We start from the raw sequence: 21616 nt of genomic DNA, 5'->3' as shown, positions 1-21616 counted from the left end.
GCCAGGTTAAGGTTTCACCTTATGTGACTGTCACTGTCCTTCCATGTTCATGGATTTGCTCAAGCGGGCCCAGTAACATTGTGAGACTTGTTGTTACTGTGTTTGGCATATCGAATATGTCATGGGGAGCTTGCCAAGCTTTGCCGTGTGGGCAAGATACTCTAGGTAGCTTTCCGGGCTCTCTGAGAGGGGCGGAAGAATTGAACTTGGGTCGGCGGGGTCAGCTGCGTGCAAGGTAAACGCCCTACCCACTAGATTCTCACATAAATTTTAAAAGAGTTCAACTCAAGTGGCCCTAAGAGCTCTTTCAAACATTGCTGTTTGATCAGGCATAATTAGGAACACAAATGACAAGAATTTGTGCAATACATAAGAAGATTTTTTAATAAAAGTTTGCTCAAATTAGTGAAAATTTTAATATTTAGTATCTATTCCATAGGACTATCCATGCATTTCTCCACAACTGACAAAAATGAAGCCTTAGTATAAAGAGGAAAATACAAATGTTTCTTCATTCGTATTTCACATCACAGCTCTCAAAACATTAGAATCTTTACAAGTCTTGAAAACTGAAAATGAACATTCCAATTCCCCATATGACACTGAAAATTAAATGATAATTACCAACAAAAGGAAAATATATAAGGAAATCCTACAGTGATTTGTTTTCACCACGGTAACTATTTTGGTGCTGGGTTTTAAAGACGCAATTCTTTCATACTATATCTTTAAAGCCCCTACTTTGACAGGCCCCTAAAGTAGGCAAGCCATCTGTCTACCAACCGCCTGTCTTCAGCCTGAATTTTAGTTTCTTGGTTACAATCACTAATTCCTTAAAATCCTCACCCACAAACCTATTAAGATGCCAACCTATAATGTACACCAAAATACCTCTTCCCTAAATCCCTAGAACAGAAATGTGGATCCTATATCATTATATTCATAACAATGGAGTTTGAAGAGGTTAAGTTGTATGACCATCTAAGAAGAGTGGGAGGCACACAAGAGCCAAGAATCTGTTTTCTTTCAGTAGAACACACAATCCATGCTGTATGTTAGCCTGGGAAGTTTCCAGCCAAGGGCTAAGAGGATTGTCTAATCGTGAGAAGCCTGTGTGCACAGTGCCACACACCAGTCCCTTCAAACTCTGAGTAATGGAGAGTTTCTCCTGTAAGAAGCCGAGCTGCCTCCTATATGACCATGTGCACATATGGAGATTCTTATACCTCCAGAAATAAACAAAGCCCAGACAGTAGTAGGGTCTCAGGAAATATAACACTTCAAATGTTATACAACTGCCTTGACTGAATTTAGACTCCAGTGGTTTTATAAGCAAGCAAAGCGTTCTTTAAAATATATATATATATACATATATATATATATATATATATATAGAGAGAGAGAGAGAGAGAGAGAGTATTCGATATGCCAGACACAGTAACAACAAAGTCTCCAATGGAGACGTTACTGGGCCCGCTCGAGCAAATCGACGATCAACGGGAGGGCCTTTACCTTTACCTTTTTATATATGTATATTTAACTAAAAGCCCTCTTGATGCAAAAGTTCCGTTAGGCATCATGGGTCTACGATCAGGAGCCCAAGAGGAGGCAAGAATAGAGTTCACGAGGTGAGACTTTATACCATAAAAACATAAAATTCCAAAGTTAAAGTTAACCATAAGTGATAAAAACAGGTAAAACATGATTTAAGTGGTTCATGACTATATGAGTCTTCTCTTACTGTCTAAATAGCTAAGTTGAAGAAAAGATCTTGGTGAACCTCAGAAGTCCAAGACAGACCCAAGAAGTCTTGAGTTCCTGGGTTGAGCCTATGTAGCAGAAGTAATGTGATTCTAATAACGTGGTGTTTCCTCTAAAAGAGAGTGGCAAATGACTAGGTTTTAGTGGTAGCTCAATTGCCCCTTTACTGGAACAAATTTCTGCTAAAATTGTTGAGATATGTATAAGGCCCTCCCGTTGATCATCGATTTGCTCGAGCGGGCCCAGTAACGTCTCCATTGGAGACTTTGTTGTTACTGTGTCTGGCATATCGAATACGTCACGGGGAGCTTGCCAGGCTCTGCCGTGCGGGCAAGATACTCTCGGTAGCTTGCCGGGCTCTCCGAGAGGGGCAGAGGAATGGAACTCGGGTCGGCCATGTTGGCTGCGTGCAAGGCAAATGCCCTACCACTGTGCTATCACTCCAGAGATATGCATATATATATATATATATATATATATATATATATATATATCAACAACTATGTGTGTGTATGTGTATATATATGTATATATATATATATATATATATATGTAATAGGTATCTGTACACTCTGAGTGACTGCAATACAATTCATATTTGCCAAAAGGCAGAAGTAACCCCTATTCCATCAATGGAAGGATACGATAGAAAAATATGGGTGTGCATAGATGTACTATTATTCAGGCTTCAAAGAATGGAAAGTCTGGCACGTGCTAAGAGGTGAAAGCATGGGACACAGGCACAAAGGTCTGCCCAGCCTCTCTTCAGAGACAGGGAATAGAAGGGCTTGCCTAGAGCAAAGATTCTGTGAGTGACACAGTGTCGATGATAAACACAGAACCTTGAAACACAGGACACTGTGTCATAGTACAAAACCTAGCTCCTTACACACAGCAGGCATCCCACAAGGTTAAGAATCAGAGCTGCAGCTGGCAAGTGGTTTAAACTACACTTGATGCACAGGCTGAGAAGAGGATATGATGAATTTAAGTCATCCAAGATGTTTTTGAGTTTTTGATTCTGATTCTATGTCATGCAATATTAGAGAGTTTTAAATGTATCTGAAATGTTATAGATTTCCCTGTTACCTGGCCCAAGTCTTCATTTTTTTTGTGATCCTCCTACACAGACTTGACCAAAATTTCCACATCTGAACAAGGAGGATAAATCTACTTTCTCCCTCACTTAATTATGAGGAACAAAGGACACTGTGTCATAGTACAAAACCTAGTTCCTTACACACAGCAGGCATCCCACAAAGAGTACCTGTTGTGATTACAGAAATACAGTTTTGTTCAATGGAATATACTGGCCACCAGAATGTACAGTGATGAGCCCTGGAATGCCAACCCTTCTGAAATGGTCTTTGTATACAGGAAACTTAGAAGGTAGCAGATAAGCACCTGAGATTGTGTGCAAGGCAGGCAGCTGACCCACTGTACTATCACTCCAGCCCCAAAGAACATTTTCCCCAACAAAGACTTTGAGAGGGTTTGCAAAGATTGAAAGTGTCGTGTTATTATGAAAAGAAACTATAAAACTGTCCAAGAGCTTAGACTGTATTCAGAACTGAGACACAACATTTCTCTTCAGCCTTGTCACTATTTCTTAAATTAACTTTAGCCATCTAAGTACTGCGTGTCTCTAAACACCAAAAATTCATTCGCAAAATCACAGTTTCTCCTCTGTTTTTGCCAGTAATTTACCAATTCAACTGGCCCAGTAGGCTCATATACAACCAGATATATAATCGAGACATGTCATTTCACCAGTTCAAAGACTCCCTCCCCTTCTCCCTCGGATAAGATGGAAAGGGAGGTGGAAGGAAAGACAGTTCTTGTTTCAGTTAGTTTCGGTCAACCCTGTTGGGTCCTGGGTTCTCTGGGTAAAGTAAAAGTCCATCATCCCTTCTAACTCCAATTCCAGAATGTAAGTAATCAATTAAATAAATTTCTATTAAGGTTACCCCGGCTTGCAAGAGTATGAAAGCTAATATTCTCTAGGGATACAGTGTTATCATACTATATCAAAGTGCCAATACCTAATGGGCAGGGGATCAGGAATTGCAGGCGCTTGAACCAGGCATCCCATCTGCAAAGAATGCACTCCTCCAGCTGAGGTATCTCTTCAGCTCTGCAATATTTTAAACCAAATAGACTAAATAGGTATAGTTAAGACACTTTTCCTTAAAGTGCCCTTATGGGGATCCAACGTATAACAGAAACTTCTAAAGCTTAAGACACTTTTGCTCGAGCGGGCCCAGTAACGTCTCCATTGTGAGACTTCTTGTTACTGTGTTTGGCATATTGAATACTCTCGGTAGCTTGCCAGGCTCTCCGAGAGGGGTGGAGGAATCGAACCCGGCTCAGGCGGACTGGCTGCTTGCAAGGCAAACGCCCTACCGCTGTGCTATCAGGACACTTTTGAGTAGACTCAAATATCAGCCATTCTTACCACTACAATTAGTGTTGACTTGAAGATACTAAAATTGGACTAATGTAGACCTACCTTCTCTGGAGGGTCCTCAGCACAATTAAGTCCGAAGGAAAACAAACTAAATCTATTTGTCAGCACCAAAAATACTTCATGTCAGAGAACTGACCGCTTGGTTCTTTAGTTAGCAAAATTTTCTCTGGACCTCATTATTGCCTAAATTGCTGCTTTCCTGTTCTTGAACGGAACCACCGTCCTGACCAGTCACCCTAAATACAGAAAAGTGTCTGGCCGGGCTGCCCATCCTAGCCCAGGTTCCATGAAATGTGACCACGGAGCTGGGGGCAGGGCCGAGGTGGCCGGAAGAAGGTCTGACAGAGGGCAAGGAGAGGCGCAGAACAGCAGTGCTCAGGATTGTCACCACCAGCATCTCCAGCCACTGACCCCACAGAGAGGCAACAAGACCAAAGGACACGACGTGCCCCTGAACTGCCCTCTGCCCAAAGAGAGGACGGAAACCAACCATGTCTGAGCCTATAGGAGTGATACTCCCACCTCTGCTCCCCGGATCCTCCTTCCCTTCAACCACACAGCCCTGCTGCAGAGACCAGGCCGGGAATGGTCCCAGATTTAGACTTTCTAGCAACCGGCAGGCTAGGAACCAATTCAAGACTTTTTAAACAAGTGTGTAAACACACTTCAAACGAAAAAGAAATAGTCCTGGAGCAAACACTTGAGGATCTTTTATAGCAGCACCTGTGCCTCAGGACTGTGGAGCACGCGCCTGGCCCTTAAAGGAGGCCCAGAGTTCAGTGTCTGATCCACTGGGCAGCCAAGCACTACTGGGCCCAAGCACCAAACGGACAGGCCTGCACCAGTCGTCTGAGTATGCCTGCTCCCTACCCCCCACCTCCAGGCGACAGAGCACTGCTGGGAAGGGAGCCTAATCCTAACATTGATTGTAAAAACGAAGGCAATTTTTACAAATCCTTCAAAGCAGTCATTTCTGCTATGACCCATTTACCATAAAGTTATAAAACTGGACTGACTCAGACCTCTGGACCTAGAAGATCTATAACCTGGCAATACGGATTAAAACCAGCTTAAATCTACTTGTCGGTATTAAAAATATTTCCCATTCAAAGAAGGCCGCGAGGACCATAACCGATGAAAAATCCAGATGCATCTGAATTACCCGTGTGACACCACTTAATCGTCATGGATTTTAAGACCATTGGAGGGATGGGGGAACAACAACAACAGCAACAACAAAAAGTATGATCATCCTGCAAAGCTCTTCTGTGCCCGTAGCACTGTAGCACTGTCCTCCCGTTGTTCACCTATTTGCTCGAGCAGGCACCAGTAACGTCTCCATTGTGAGACTTGTTCTTATTGTTTTTGGCACATCAAATACACCACAGGGAGCTTGTTAGGCTCTGCTGTGCGGGTGGGATACTCTCGGTAGTTTGCTGGGCTCTCGGAGAGGGATGAAGGAAATCGAACCCGGGTTCGTGCCTGCAAGGCAAACGCCCTATCTGCTGTGTTATCACTCCAGCCCAGTATGACTGATAAAAACAGGATGTGCCAAGGAGGCAGAGAAATATGGTATGAGGGAAGCAAATATTTCAAGGAAATTTCTCTCTCACTGGATTTCCACTATACCCGTAGCATCCTAGGGGGCACCTATTTGCAGCAGTGAGGAGTTCCCAGCAGGGGCGTGAGGCATGCATGGGGGGCACCTGGATGAAGTCCTGATGCTTCCAATAAGGGAATATCCTCTAAGGGCAACATCCACGAGGCCACTTCGGGACAGACTTCCTACTAAACTGCAAGGGGCTTCTTACTGTAGGGGTCTCATCAGCATCCAGGCCTTGCCACTTCCTGCCACATCAATAGAGTGACTTGGTTGGGTCCATGTAAGGAAAAGTTAACCTTCCCCCAACCCTGAAGGTAGGACTTATACTTTTCTTCCTGAGAGCAGAGTCAGGACTTTGAGAATTATATGACTCCAAGGGCCGACCCAGAAATCATGGCAAGGGTGTTTTCTGCTTTGGGGATTTGGTTCGCTTTTACTTGGGGAAGGAGGGCTAGGCTGCTGAGGGGACTGAAACCAAGACCTGAGACAGGTAACGCACAGGCTTTCTGTAGCAAGCATTACAACTCTGGCCCCCAGGGCTTCAAATTTAGTATGAGGGGACCACTTGGGATTCCTACTTCCAGATTTAGCTAGCTGGAGAGTCAAAGGATCACAGGGAGATAAGAGAGTTGATAACTCTTATCCAAGGGCAAAGTAACCCCTTCCAGGAGGCAGAGACTATTTCTTAATTCTAGGCAAGGAGGAAGACAGATGGCAGGATGCCATCTGGGGTGCATCCCTCGAGTTTAGAGGTTCACATATGAGCCCCAGTAGGGGCTATGGCTTATTCCCAGAGTTCAAAAGCCTCCACTGAGTTTTCTTTCATTCTCTGGCTCCTTCTCAATTATCTGAACATATAAATGGCAGGACCATGGCTGCAGCTTCAAGACAGAGCACGTCTTAAATATGTGATGCCCCAGTTCAATCTCTAGTACCAAGTGGCCCGCTGAAAGCCACTAGGAGCCCTTGACCCTGCCACGTGTGGCCCTCACAACAATGAAGACAAAAAATAAAACTGTTCTTTTGCATGATGGATCATAATACACTGCTGTCCACTTTTAGCACATAAAAACAAAGCAATGATAGGCCAGAGCGATGGTACAGCACGTAGGGTGCTTGCTCTGTAAGCAGCCCACTCAGGTTTAATCCCTGGAAGCTCACTTGATCCTCTGAGCCCACCAGGAGTGATCCTTGAGCACAGAGCCCAAAGTAAATCTTGAGTGCCAGGTGTGGCCCGAAAACTGACACGAAAACAAAAACAAAGTTATGAGCCTGCAAAAGCCTAAAATCGCAACTAAATTTTTGTTTGGCTTGGTTTGGTGCCACACCTGGTGATGCTCAGGGTTGACTCCCGGCTTTGTAGTCCAGGATTACTCCTGTCAGGCTCCAGGGATCATATGTGGTGCTAGGATGGAACCTTAACTATCTCTCTAGCCCCCAGATCACCAACTTCATTTTCAGGGAAAAAGTTTAAAAACAAAGTGATGGAAATGACTGGAGAATGTCATACAATATATCCTATTAACTTGGCCTTTGGCCATGGCCCAAACAATTTTGCAACAACCCATAAACGAAAGGAAAGTAGGAATATTATCATAATGAGAGGTAAAAACTGATTCCCCAAGGGCGGCACAAATGATATGCAATGCTGGGACTCTTGGGGCTTAGTCCAGTGTCCGGACACATTGGCACAGTGCTTGGGTGCCACTACCACCACCTCAACAGTGCTCCAGAGACCCTGCTGTGCCGGAGATGGAACTTGTAACCTACCACTTGGACCGTATGCCAGCTATGCAAAAAGGTTTTATTACTAGAAACAATACATGCCTGATTTTAACAAACCCTATAATCCGGGTCTAAAAAAAAGTCTCTATCCCTTCTTTGTCCTCACCTGTCATCGCAAAGTCAGTTTTTCTTTCTCTGCATATTAATATGTCCGCACATCCACAAATCGCACCCTCATTAAAAACACTGCCTGCTTTTCTTTTATTGCCTTAAAAATATGTCTGACCCGCCAATGTGTATTTAACGCTCCAATATAAAGAGACATATCTCAAGGCAATGATATTCCTAAGCTATGATGGAAAATGTTCATTGATATGCGTATGTGGAAGCAGAAGGCAATTTTATGCTTTTGTTTTATAGCACAAAAGATGGTTCCTAGTCAGAAAATAAAATCATGTGGGGTTGACAACCAGACACTTTATCTGCTAAAGACTCATGAATGCTAACATTTAGAAGTTTGTTTAAAAGGGGATTTTTTTTTTTAGTGGGCACCAACTAAGGTATTTAAATGCAAATAACATTCTATTCTCCATTCCATTTAAGTTCACCTAAAAGCATACTATGCTTCTTAGGGCCCAAAAGAAAAATGACCAGCGGAATTAATTACAATATAATTGATTCCTTCTTATCTCCAACCCAAAGACCAATGTTGAAAGCCTGCCATTTATTTGCTCTCAGATCTGTTTCCATTCAAGCTGCAGAAACCTCTGGTTTTCCCACCTGAAAGATGAACTGCTACACTTGAAGGGAAAGTGACCCCAGGTGTCTCTGCCAAACCAAGCACTTCTCTTCCCCACTCTATGGTAGCGGTTTTAGACCTCTCCCACCTGGAACAGAACTTTAGGTGACTTACCTCAGTCTGGTTTTGCATTCAATTATCAAATTAATATTCTAAAAACGATGTTCACATAGCTCAGTTACTGTCAACACCCTACACCAGACCTCCAACCAACAAATTAAAAGAGTGCAATTTCCAGATGATGACTACTTTTTTCATTAAGAAGGTATCCAAAGGGGCTGGAGCAATAGCACAGAGGGTAGGGCATTTGCCTTGCACACGGCCAACCAGTTTGATTCCCAGCATCCCATACAGTCCCCTGAGTATAAGGAGTTAATTCCTGAGTGCATGAGCCAGGAGTAACCCCTATGCATCACCAGGTGTCACCCAAAAAAATAAATAACAAAAAAAAGAAAAAGGAGGAAGAAGGAGGGAGAAGGGAAAGGGGAGGGGGGGGAGGAGGAGGAGAAGGAGGAGGAGGAGGAGGAGAAGGAGGAGAAGAAGATATCCAAAGTTTTCCCTGAAATGTGACTGGCTGTTTGGAAAAATAGTGGCATAAAATAATATCACTTTGCATGTCATTTTAAATTGTAGGTAACAAGTTTTAGTTGATCCCATGTCAGTAAGCATCTCTCCTTCATTTATTTATATTTCCTCCTTCACTTCTAATGTCAACAAAAAAAAATATGAAGCATGTCTCAGTAATCAAGTGCACCACTGCACACAGGGAATTTTTCAAAGGGGAGACATGAGACATGAATTCAAACAAAGCAGAATTTATTCAAACCAACTCCTCTCCCCTCTACCCTGCTTTTGTCTCTGTCAGGGCTTTCTGAGTCCATGCCCATTTCACTGGTACAGTCAACACCACAGGTCAACCTGAACATGTGCAGATTTCTGAGTTTTGGATGAATTCGGGGAAAGCTGCATGTAAGTGAATTTTTACGCAGGTTTCAAATATATTTAAGGAAATTGATAATCAAAGGAATGTTGTGAAATCCTTTTAAAGAATTTCTTAAAACACAAAGTGTCTCCCATTGTTGAAAACAAGCACTTGTTTTCAATTTCATATATTGCATTACACTTTTTTTGTGTAGCAGGACATGGCCCCCAAATATCCAAGTACCAAATAGAGTGTTGGTTTTGCAGTGATTTTTGTTTTATGGGTTTTGATTTTTTTGAGCCACACTTGGTGGTGCTCAGGGGTTACTTCTGGCAGTGTTCAGGGGACCATCTGGGATGCCAGGGAACAAACCCAGGTTGAGTGCATGCAAGGCAAGAGCCCTAACCACTGTACTATGTCTCCAGAATCCAAATACATATCTTATCTGGTAATTTGCTCCAATCCCTGCAAATTACAAATGTCAGGAAGGTTCATGACATTTCTGACAGCTTACTGCCTTGCACTTTAAAGAGTTTCTTCCCAATAATTAGATGCAAATTATTCTCTCTGCTGCAGCAACAGAAATCAAACCCTGGTCTAGGCACACAAGGCATGCACTTTACCACTGAGCCATATTCCCAGCCTTCAGGATACTAATCTTGTAAAGGGACCTAAAAGATGTCAAGGGATTTAGAAATTTCTTCCAAATACATGTTACAAGGAAGGCAGAAGCCCAACCATTTACATGCTTTCAGCCTCACCCCTCCCCCAGTGACCAGTACACACAGTAACTGCACACATCTGGCACTCTATTAGCACTATATAAACAACTTAGGAAGAGACAGCTCACTTGATTCTAACCAATGTTGATCATGTGCCAAAGGAGTGAACACAAAACTCCTTCCGAGGGTTGAAGAGGAGGTAGCTGGAATTAGTAGAGAACATGCTTATCACACAAGAGTTTGATCCCTGGCACTGCTTATTGTCTTGTGGATGATCTCTGACATTGCTGAGCTGGGCGCTGAACCATCCGGCCCTCACGGCCAGGCATAGGGTCTGCCCGTGCCTGCCAGCCCTACTAGGAGAGGCTCCTATTCAAAAAAAGTACAGTCCTCAGAGAATAAACAAGTTTCTCTCGATTTTGAGAGCAGACATAAAAGTCGGGGGGGGGGGGGGCAGTCACAGAATACCAAGTCCAAACCCTGCAAACAACCTTTTTTGGATACTCACGTATATTTCATTATGGTCAAAGCGCTTCTTGAGGTTGTTGATGAAGGTCTCCTCGTTGAGAGGTTCGAGAAGAACCATATCTCCAACCCCAATCATATTGTCCAGAAGTGACGTTTTCACCTCCATCTTGGCCATAGTCTCCCACTGTAGGAAAGGGGAGAAAGGGTTTTATTTAAATGAGCAAAATTATTTTTTGACAGTTCTTAGCTCCACCATAGGAATGAATCATCAGTAACTCCAAAGGGCCTCATAAATGCCATCCCCTTCCTCCCTACTTCCCCTGGCTGAAGCTGCTGAGACAGTTAATAGTGACATCAAGTCACTAGAAGCTCCATTGCCAAACTGCTGCCACAATGTCAACCATCCCAGGCCAAATCCTTTACACAAAGATATACTAGGAAACCCGGATATCCAGTTTCTTCTTCATACCTCCCCCTCTCCACAGGAAGTTGCAAAACTCCAGCCAGAGCATGGAACCTATCACTGTGAAGCATCCCCTGCATGTCAATGGCAGGCTGGAATGCCCAGCATTCCATGATGAAATGTTGAACGTGTTTCCCCAGGAAATGTTTTTAGAATGACACTAACTTTTATTGAATGCCTGCCACAGAGCAGATGCTGTATTAAAACAGTGCATGTTCTGATCAATTTACATCTCACTGTAACTCTAAGAGGCCAAGAGAATGACTAGATTCCAACTTTAAGGCATGAGGCTAAAGTTTAGTGATGAGGTGCTCAGTGGCAGAGCACCAGCCATGCCGGAGTTTGATCCCCACATGCCAAGCATGATTCTAGTAGCTCTGCTGCTGTGAGCCACACCCTAACCACGTATGCAACCCCCAGCAATCAAGCCACCAAAGTATGCAATCAGAGAAGTATGTGACCCCAGACACCACAATAACAATAACAACAATAACAATAATAATAATAATAATGAGAAGGTGGGAGGATATAGGGAGGCTTAGGGAGATTAAGACATTATGCTGTGGTTATCAGAGTGGGTTACATTTTATACTAAAGAATTCAATATTTACTTGAAACACCACAACTATGAAGGGGAATTTCATTTCGGGAGTCGATACTCTTTTTCAGACTTGGGGGTCACACCTGGTGATGCTCAGGTGATTAAAAAATAGGATATCTTCTTAATACTTCATGCAAAGCATATGCTCAGTCCACTGAGGTATCTTTCTGGCTCCCAATATTTAAAGAACAGAACACAACTCACTTGTAAAGCAGCAATGGCCTCCTGTCAAGAGGACCTCATTGCAATGTTCTTAATTGTCAGTTCAACAAACAGGTTATGATAAAACCAAAGTCATCAATGAACAGACTGAAAATTTTCACTTCCCTTTAACTCAATATAGAAAGTCTACCAAGCAGAAAAAGTAAGGCATTTCTAGTGCTGAGTTTACCCCCATCGTTAATATTCATACATGGTGCCAATCAACTTTAAATTCCCACAGATTCTAATCAAATTTCTTTGAACCTACTTGCTTAAAACTTCACAAATGAAAACACTGTCCCCCACTCTTTCACTGTAGGTGGAAATGCCCACTAGCCCAGCCTTTCTGGAAAACAATGGACAGTCTTTCAAAAACTAGAATTGGAGCTTCCATATGACCCTGCAATACCACTTCTCGGAATATGTCCCGAGGATACAAGAAAGCACAGTAGAAATGACATCTGTACCTATATGTTCACTGCAGCACTGTTCACCATAGCCAAAATCTGGAAACAACCCAAGTGCCCTAGAACAGATGATTGGTTAAAGAAACTTTGGTACATCTACACAATGAAATACTATGCATCTGTCAGGAGAGAGGAAGTCATGAACTTTGCTTATAAATGGACAGACATGGAAAGCATCTTGCTAAGTGAAATGAGTCAGAAAGAGAGGGACATACATAGAAGGACTGCACTCATTTGTGGAGTATGAAACAACATAACATGAGGCTGACACCTAAGGATAGTAGATACATGGGACAGGAAGATTGCTCCAGAGCCAGAAGCCTGCCTCATGAGCAAAGGGGAGAAGGCAGCTGGAATAAAGAAGGGATCACTAAGAAAATGATGGCTTGAGGAACTGGTCGAGATGGGAGATGTGTGCTGAAAGTAGATAAAGGTCCAAACATGATAACCTCTCAGTGTCCGTATTACAAACCATAATGCCCCAAAGTAGAGAGAGAGCATGGGGAATACTGTCTGTTATGGAGGCAGGGGGAGGGTGGGAAGGGGGGGGTATACTGGGGATACTGGTGGTGGGGAATGTGCACTGGTGGAGGGATGGGTGTTTGATCATTGTGTGATTGTAACCCAAACATGAAAGCTTGTAACTATCTCACGGTGATTCAATAAAATAATAATAATAATTTAAAAAAAAACAGTTTCCCTATTCTAATGTAGAGTTCACCATCTTGCATCTTTAAGAGTGGCAGCAGAAGGGCTGGAAGATAGTACAGAGGTTAAGGGGGCAGTCTTACATGTAACAGATGCAAGTTCCACATGTCCCACATGTTCCTCCAAGCTTCTCTGGGTGCATCCCTTGAAAATGACCAGTTTCCCCCTAATACCACTAGGATGACCCAGGACACCACAGAACCCATGCAACACCACATCCTATTTACTGAAATCCCAGACTGGTTGGCCAAAAATAGCCAGAGGGTCCCTATAAACATGCTTAGGAGGCCCCTCCAAAACACAAGCAACAGAAACTTCATTTTAGATGAACTGTTTTATTTATACCGGGGGGGTGATCATGTCAGAGATGGAACCCAGCATCACACACAGGCAAGACAAATGCTCTTCGACCAAGTCACATACCCAGGTCCCATGGATTGTTTCAAGGAATGCTGAGAAAGATGATCAGTTGTTTACTATTCACTACTGGAACAATTAACAAGGAGTATTAATTAGTGACTTCTACAAATGCAGAAATACATCCATTGTTTGTTACCCAACTTTAAAAAAAAAATTAAGTGGTTACTGAAAAAGTCAAAAGGGGGAGAACAAGAAGAAATACATTTTTCTATGAGCAAAAGCAACCCAGAAAGTTTTAATATTGAAAAGAGAAGGAAAAAATCAAATATGCTTTCTGCTCCTTTTTTAGCCTCACGTCAACTCCACCTGAAGGGGGGAAAAAGTATGGTTGCAACCCAGTGACAATAATACTGAGAATGACTTCCCACACTCTGAAGTAGGCCAGACATTCTCAAACAACATCAATTGGGTGGGGACACCAGCCAGTCTCTAGAGATGCAGAAGAAGCCAGGAGACAGCTGGTCCCACACCCAAGTCCAGGCAAAAAGAACTGTACAGGAATAGGAACACGAGTACCCGACCTTTGTCACAATCAATTAACATTTAAATCAAATTTCAAGATCTTTCAACTCGTGAAATGCCAAAAGCACTCTAGTTGGGATGCATTACATATAATTTGGCAGATGAGGGAAAAAAGTTTAGGGATTAAGAGGGATGTCAACCTGAGAAAGGTTTCAGAAATAACCACAGCAAACTAGCAATTTAAATTAAGCAAAAAGAAGAGGAATGGGAACCCTCTGCCCTGGGGTAGGTTTCGAATCTATTTATAGAAACAGTCCTGTGAAGACAAAAGCTTTGCTGCAGGTAATGATAATTAGACAGACAGCCTTTCACTATAATTACCTGCTTCTCCATCTTTTCAAATACATGTCTCCAGCAAGTCCGATGGGTTTGATCCCAACCTTAGAGTCCAAAGGGGAGAGGTAAAATTAAGGCTGAGTTTCACTGTTTCAAGTGTGAATCTCTAGGATGGAGGAGACAGCTTAGGGGTAAGAGTGTATATGCCAAATCGAAACCAAGGAACTCCATGGCCCCCTAACACAAGTGGTGGCCCCAGATGGCCTGGAATCAAACAGTAAGTACCACAGTGCACTGAACTGAATCATAGTTCAGTTCAGTGCCAGAGCAACTCCAGATGTGGTTCTTGGGTCCTCTGAGTACTACTTGGGATAAGCTCCCACTCCTGTGACCTTAAAAGGAAGTTGAAAGATTCTGAAAGCACTTTTCCCAAACAAAATACAATATGGTAAACCAATGAAGAAGACAATGTATTCATCAACTTGTTCAAGTAAGTTTTAATTCAGATCTTGCTTTTGCTTTTTTGGATGTTATTTTTGTTTCTCTTTTTTAGCATCTAGGTATTGCTTCTGTCTTAGGGTTAAAATGGAACACCAAGAAGAATGTAAAAAGATCTTCCTACCTTATCTCAAGTGTTTTTTATTCCTCCCTAGCTTTGTTTATTATTTGACTGATCACAGGAATTAGCTGATATTTGCTACAACAAAATAATATTTGAGGCTGAGAGATAGCAGAAGTGCCTATCTCATCTAGCAGGAGTCAGAGGTCAATTCCCAATGCCACCCACATGAGCTATCTGCGATCACTGATCCCACCAGTGACTTCCAGCCACACCATGACTGCTTGGTGCAAGCAGCAAGAGTGAATGAGTGTGATCCTTCGCAAGCTCTCAGGGGCATGTGAGTTACCATGCATTGAGCACCACAACTAAACAGTGCAACCTCTTGTGAGCTCCTGTGCAACCGGCGACAGACGCATCTCCAAGGGAATATGTCAGCTGAGCATCTGAGCACCATGACTAAGCATAAGTACCAATCCTTCTTATGCTCCCCACAAACCCCAATCACATCAATAGAAGGAAAGGTGGGGGAAGAGAAAATGATTCTTTTTTCCTCCAAAGATGCAATACTCACCACGGGAACACATTTCGAAATCATCTGCTAACTCAAGATTTCCATAAACTATCAGAAGAATTCACAAGGGAGAGTTAAATGGAGCCCCTGGGGATAATTTTTGTTGGAAACACTGAGATCTATCTGCTCTCTTCCCAAGACCCCCATGGGAATCCATGTCCCTGAGAGGATGATTTCACCCTACCATCCAAGGCAGTATATTACAGGATTACCCTTAAAGCAATCACACTCCCCATTCCCCTGACACCACAATATGGGACTGATCTGGGGCTTTGTTTTGGAGTATCAGGACCAAGGTTTGCTCTCCATCTGGAGGCATGCCTTTCACACATGTGCTTCTTTGACCTGCTATGGCACATGTGTCTTCAGGAGAGGGCTAGTCTGAGTGGAAGAGTACAGAACAAGAGTACAGGGGAAGTCAAACTCTCATCCTGAAAACATCACAGACCTCTAGATCAAGCTATGCCTGCGGCCCATGCCACAGCATTCAAGTTTTCAGTTATGGAGGCCAATTTATTCTCCTTTGAGAATCTGTTTAGGCTATTGGGGTGGATGGCCTCTGAATAAAATCAAACATCTTACCGAATAAAAGAAGTAGAGCGTTATAAGCAATGCACTGAGGAGCACATGGGAAGGACACAGACCCGACTATCTTGAATTGACAACTTTGGCTAGGAATAGTGAAGGAACTGATTAGTCACAGTCTGCTGTGTAGTGAAACTTGGTTCTCAGGTCAAAGAGCTAGTAGGAGTTTGGCTGGCCCTTCGGCCCACAAAGGCCCAGTCCAAATCCCCAGCACCACATATGGTCGCTCATCACCTCCAGGAATGACTTTTGATCACTTCTGAGCACAAGCAGTATGGTCCATATCCAACCCCTCCACTGCCACCCCCCCAAAACACCCTGATTCTGGCACTGAATGAATGGTTTGAGAATTTGGTACTCCTTACTCATATTGCTTATTGCCCCAGGTTATCTTAATTCTGGGGTTTAGCGATTTCAAGGAAATTATGAATGCCCAAATATGTTCTGGCTACTTCTTAAGGATCTCCCCAGATAGGCAAACTTGTCCCAGAATTTGTCTGCCCAAAGGCCAGAGGAAAATTTGGGGGACCACAAAGAATATCTGCTCTGCCTGGAGGTAGAAATGTGACCCTAAGTACCAACTATTTGACCTCCTCTCTCCCACCCTTCCATCCAGATAGTACAAAGTCTGGCCCAGTTTACTCTGCTTCTTACCTCCTAATTGTCCTCAGTAAACTCGGTCCACTCACAACAAAGGCACGTGATCAGGAGACAAGTCAGGCCAAGTTCTAGGTTCAAACCCCTAGGTTTGGGCAATACTTTCAGTATGGGTCACCAGTCCACAGAATTACAGGGACCACCAATGCCAATAACACTTCTAAGAGTTCTTCACTGCCCAAGAAGTCTGGTTGAGTGTGACATCCCTAGGACAATCCACACCAAGCCCTCCAACCCATGAGAATGAAAAACGAGCTGCTGGTAACGGGTATCTCCCCCAAAGCTCAAGTGTGGCCAGAATTACAGGGACCACCAATGCCAATAACACTTCTAAGAGTTCTTCACTGCCCAAGAAGTCTGGTTGAGTGTGACATCCCTAGGACAATCCACACCAAGCCCTCCACCCCATGAGAATGAAAAATGAGCTGCTGGTAACGGGTATCTCCCCCAAAGCTCAAGTGTGGCTGCAAAGACAATGAACAAAGGTGACTGTCTCAGTTAACTGAACCTCTGAAGAAGGGCTGGTGGTGGTTTTGGCCACCCTGGGAAGAGCTGCATTATACTGGCTGGACATTTTACTCTCTGAGGCCTAAGGAACAATGAGGAAGTATTCATAGATGCTGGACAGCCAAAGGGGGAAACCAGAATAGATCCATCTTTTGTTCATACTTCCAAACTCCTTTCCGTTTCTGTTTACATCTCTTTTTCCCTTTAGAGGGCCCCGGGTTATGTTGGGATAACAAGCAATCTGAGTGAGGAGTACCAAATTCTCAGGATAGAATCCAAAGGAGTCAGATCTGCTGTCTACACCAAGGCATGTCTTCTGCATGGCTAGTGCCTGGGAAACAGTGTCCACAGTGATGATGAAGCTAGGGCTGAGGAGAAAGGTACGTACACCACTACCACAGCACCAGTAGCAGCAAAAGAGCTGACAAGTCTCTGTGATGGACCCTGCTGTCCAGTTGCCTAGCCCTCCGGCCTGGCCCACCTATCTTCCAGGCCTACACCTATCCTTGCTATCCAGCCTCTGTGATGCCCAAGTCTCTCGATTTCTCATTTCTCATTCCTACCTGACAAGAAACTGATTTTAATACCCCAACTGATTTTAATACCAAGCACAGAGTCCAACAAGGGGTATTACACCACTAGCAGACTTCTCCAATTTTGTAAAACTTAACAACCTTTTTATCCCAACACTGGTGAAAGCAATTAAAATCAAAAACAAAGATATAATCACTAGAGAGGTCTTCAGAGGAATCATAGAAAAGCCTGGAAGCTGGCGGGTGCTGAGTCAGCAGTCACCAGCCATCAACTGCCAACAGGTGACTCCATTAGTACCCCAGCTCCTTCCACCTGTCTGAGCATCCTAGAAAAACAAAACATGTTTGCAGCCATTTCTTCCACGCCACTACTCTAGTCGCCGAAACTTCCAAAATCACTAATTACATAGTTCAGTAAGCACTAATTCATTTACTGGCATCTTCTGCAGTGTAAAAATACTGTTCAAAATAATGAAAGCATCGTTTCAAGGATTGCTCGAACTGCAGCATAAACATCCTATACCACCTTAAAATGGCCATTTGCAACCTAACATTTAAATTTAAGTATCTACCCCAGACATCAACCTGAAATTATAAACCACCTACGAGGTGTTGACGCCACCCTTGTTCCAGATGATACACCCAGAGACCTCTGAGTCAAGAGCCCCTCAGCTGCCACTGCTGCCCCCAGAGATAGTCTGACCCCATAAAGCCCAGCAGCAGGGAACACATTATTCGATATCTGAACTGCAATGTGAAGAGACTGCTCCAATTTAATATGTAACCTAATGATAACTTGTAAGAGATATAGAACAGGGTGAAATAAGGCTTCTATGTTATTCAAAGTTCCCAAGAGCATCGCAGTTGAGAATACACTTGGAGGACAGATTCGGGGGTACTCAGAGACTGCTTCAGGCTCAGTGATCCAGGAAGTGTATGCTGGGCTACGGATGGAGCTGGGGGCCTCCTGCAGGTGAAGTAGTGGCCTCCTGAGCTGAGCCTGTTGAGCTATCTCCCTGGCCCCCATGTGTACCTCTAAGTTGAAAGAGCTTTATTGTAGACAACGCATCAACATTCACAAACCAGAGCTGACAGTGACTAATGAGGATTGACACTAAATCAGGAACATAATCTTAAATCTGGAAGAAAATATAAAACAATGCTATGAAGACTCTTACTGGAAGGGTAATGAAAGCAGAAGTGCTTTGCTTAAATCATTAAAAAGATGCTTTAAACATGCCTACCAGAGCATCATTAGCAATATATCACAGGCAGCACTTTCAAAAACTCTGAGTCTAACCATTGTTCTAGCTGACTACAGTTCCACCCATTAACCCCCTTGTAGGGTCAACATGGATGCTTGACAGCCTTTTCTCCAGAGAATCAATTCCTTGGAGTCATACCTTGTTCATATTTATTTCCCCAAAGGCACAGAGCAGGGCCTCATAGACAGGCTAAGCACTCAGAGAACACAAAAGGAAAACCTGCATGCATATTGACAACTGACCACAGAGTCACTCAATAATGCACGTTCTCCCAGCTGCCGGCCTTGGTTTCCTCACAGCCGGCCAGAAGGCAAAGTAAGGACTGTGGCTTTGAGCCACTTTCATCCCTTCCCCTAAAAACATAATATTATCAACAAAGGACAGGAAACAGAATTGAGCCATTTGGCTTTCAAAGTGTTCATTTATGCTGCAAAGAATAACATGAGAAAGACATTTAAGTAAGAAAATGGAGCCAATGTGGCAAGATTTCATGAACAAAATAAATCTTAGCAAATCCCGATGACAAAACAAAAGCAAAAGAGGCCAGGTCGAAAGGACCTGATTCACTACCTCATATTATGAGCTAAGTGATGAAGAAAAACTGGAATTTCCTTCCTAGATCTTTTAAAATAGCACCGAATCTCATTTCTCTAAGAGTAAATAGATTAAATTTCCATTCTACTCAGTTCAAACACCATTTACAGTATTGAATCTACGTGGTAGACTACTGTGTCACGTGCTAGGGATGCACAGTGAATAAACGTGGTACTTCTCCCCTCCCCGATGGAGGAGCTCCTACTCCAAGTGAGCCAAGGCAAGAAAACAGAAGGCTTTTGAAATTTCAAATAATCTTTCTAATCATTGAGACAAACACGTTCACTGTTGAAAAAAACAAAAACACAAAGTTTGGATAAGAAGAAAATAAACCAAATTCATTACCCCCTCAAACTTTAGTCTAAAATTTTTTCGAATTCATTAGAATTCTGCTGAAACCCTAATTTTTATTACCAAAGAACTGTCCATCACTTCCAGTTTTACAAACTTTGATAAAGATCGATTTTCTGCCTTCAGGTAGCAATGTGAAATAGATTTGAAGAACCTGTGAAATTAATTGCGAGGTCACACCATTAATATCCCTGACCACTTTAAATTCAGCCACACGGCCTGGCCATCTGGCGCTTTATTCTCTTCCTCCCCCCACCCCACAAGGCAGCAACTCCTGTTATCAACAATCTGCCTGCCCATCATCTGGGCATTCATGTTCCAGTGGCTTGCGGTACATGTCCAAGCTTACCTAAGACAATGTACAGCAAAATCTTCTAGCCTCAATAATCTCACACCAACCCCTCCCCACCACCAAATGGTAAATGTCATGGAGTCATACCTGACCCAGTTTCTTATCCTGGGCCTCTCCCTTTTACTTCCCTCAGAACCAACCTGTCTCATTGACTTTGTCACCAATTCATCCCAGTCCGCCTTCCTCCCTGCACTGAGATGGCCCTAGCTCAGCCTTCATCCTTTTTCACCTCGAGGGCAATAATCTAAGTGGCAGATCTCTCTGATCCCGTCCTCTCCCTCCCCATCCATGCACACCACCCATATGCCTTTCTAAACTGCAATCTCATCATGTGTGCCCTGCTTTAATCCTCTAATAACTCACCAGTGCCTTTAAGCTAATAATCAAATTCCTTAACAGATCCTAAGAGGGGGGTGGGGTGGGGAGATTGGCGGGGAGAGCACATGTACAACAAAGAAAAGAGACAGAATCAATGTCCAGCAAGTCTTACTGGGTATGAAGTGGATACTCAAACTGGTATTTTTGCCCCTACGTTCAATGCAGCATTACTCCCAATAGACAAAAGTTAAGCACAACCAAATATCAATTAGCTGGTGAATAGAGAAAAAAGGCATGGCTCAAAGTGCTGGCTTAAGTGTTTTGCATGAGGGAGCCCCAGGTTTGAACCTTAAGTACCACTGAAAATGGCCCCCTCCAGAAAGAAGGGAATAATATATACACAAAGGAATACTGTTCCTCCTTTTTGAAATTTTTTTTTAAGAAAAAGGAAAATAACACATTCTACAAATGGGTCAACCCTGAGGACCTCACACCAAGTAAGCCAAACACAAAAGGACAAGTAATGTGTGGTTCCACTTTTACGAAGCCTGGGGGTTAGTCAAATGCAGAGACAGAGTGAAGGTTCACAGCACCAAGGTGGAAAAAGCTGCTGTTTACGGCCATGATTTCAGTTTGGGAAGATTAAAAGGTTCTGGAGATGGACGGCAGAGATGGTCCACAACCTGTATTTAATGCCCCTCAACTACATACTCCACAGGGATAAAAATGGTCAATTTCGTGTCATGTATATTTTCCAGGAAAAAAAAAAAAGCCTTTATCAGAAATGATGACTCTGCCTTCCTCCTCAGCCTCATCTCTCCCTGAAGCGCTGGGCCCTGAGACAGCACACACAGCAGACAGCTTCCAGCAGCAACATGGGCCCGGCCCCAGCTCTCAGGGCCCCGAGCATCCCCACCCACACATCACCATCCACCGGGGCTCTTGAAATAGACTCACAGAGATGGCAGTCAGGTGGCTGGGCCAGGAAATTCAATGAGAACCAGGTGAGTGGGTGCGCGGCCTAGCTCAGCTCCTCCTGCAAAAGCAACTTCCAGGGAGAAAAGAGGCCCGTGCACCTCAGCGAGAAGCAGGGATGACAGAATTCATGGGCCCACAAGCAAAACCTGGAGTCAGGCCCATCCTGCTTATCTTAACTAACGCCCAGCTGAGAGCAATGGGGTGGCCCTTCCTCACAG

General features: G+C 43.5%; 1 protein-coding gene across 5 annotated transcripts in view; it reads right to left on the bottom strand.

The window, feature by feature from the left end:
- MYO1B (myosin IB) overlaps positions 1–21616 on the bottom strand; it is a 203599-nt gene that overhangs the window by 154469 nt on the left and 27514 nt on the right. For 2 of the 5 annotated variants that reach the window (XM_056111659.1, XM_056111660.1), the window contains exons 1-2: positions 14171–14186; positions 10508–10651 (exon numbers count right to left, since the gene is read on the bottom strand). In XM_056111659.1, coding sequence (XP_055967634.1) covers positions 10508–10651; positions 14171–14182 — 156 coding nt within the window. In that variant the 5' untranslated portion in view covers positions 14183–14186. Of the gene's footprint in view, positions 1–10507; positions 10652–14170; positions 14188–21616 lie in introns of those variants that run through there. The other 3 variants (XM_056111658.1, XM_056111657.1, XM_056111656.1) reach the window with 2 other exon arrangements.

Source organism: Sorex fumeus, unplaced genomic scaffold, assembly GCF_029834395.1.
Source record: "Sorex fumeus unplaced genomic scaffold, SorFum_2.1 ptg000014l, whole genome shotgun sequence".
In the NCBI taxonomy this organism is placed as follows: Eukaryota; Metazoa; Chordata; class Mammalia; order Eulipotyphla; family Soricidae; genus Sorex; species Sorex fumeus.
The sequence above is the reverse complement of the archived record's forward strand: the minus strand, read 5'-3'. Positions and strand labels throughout refer to the sequence as shown.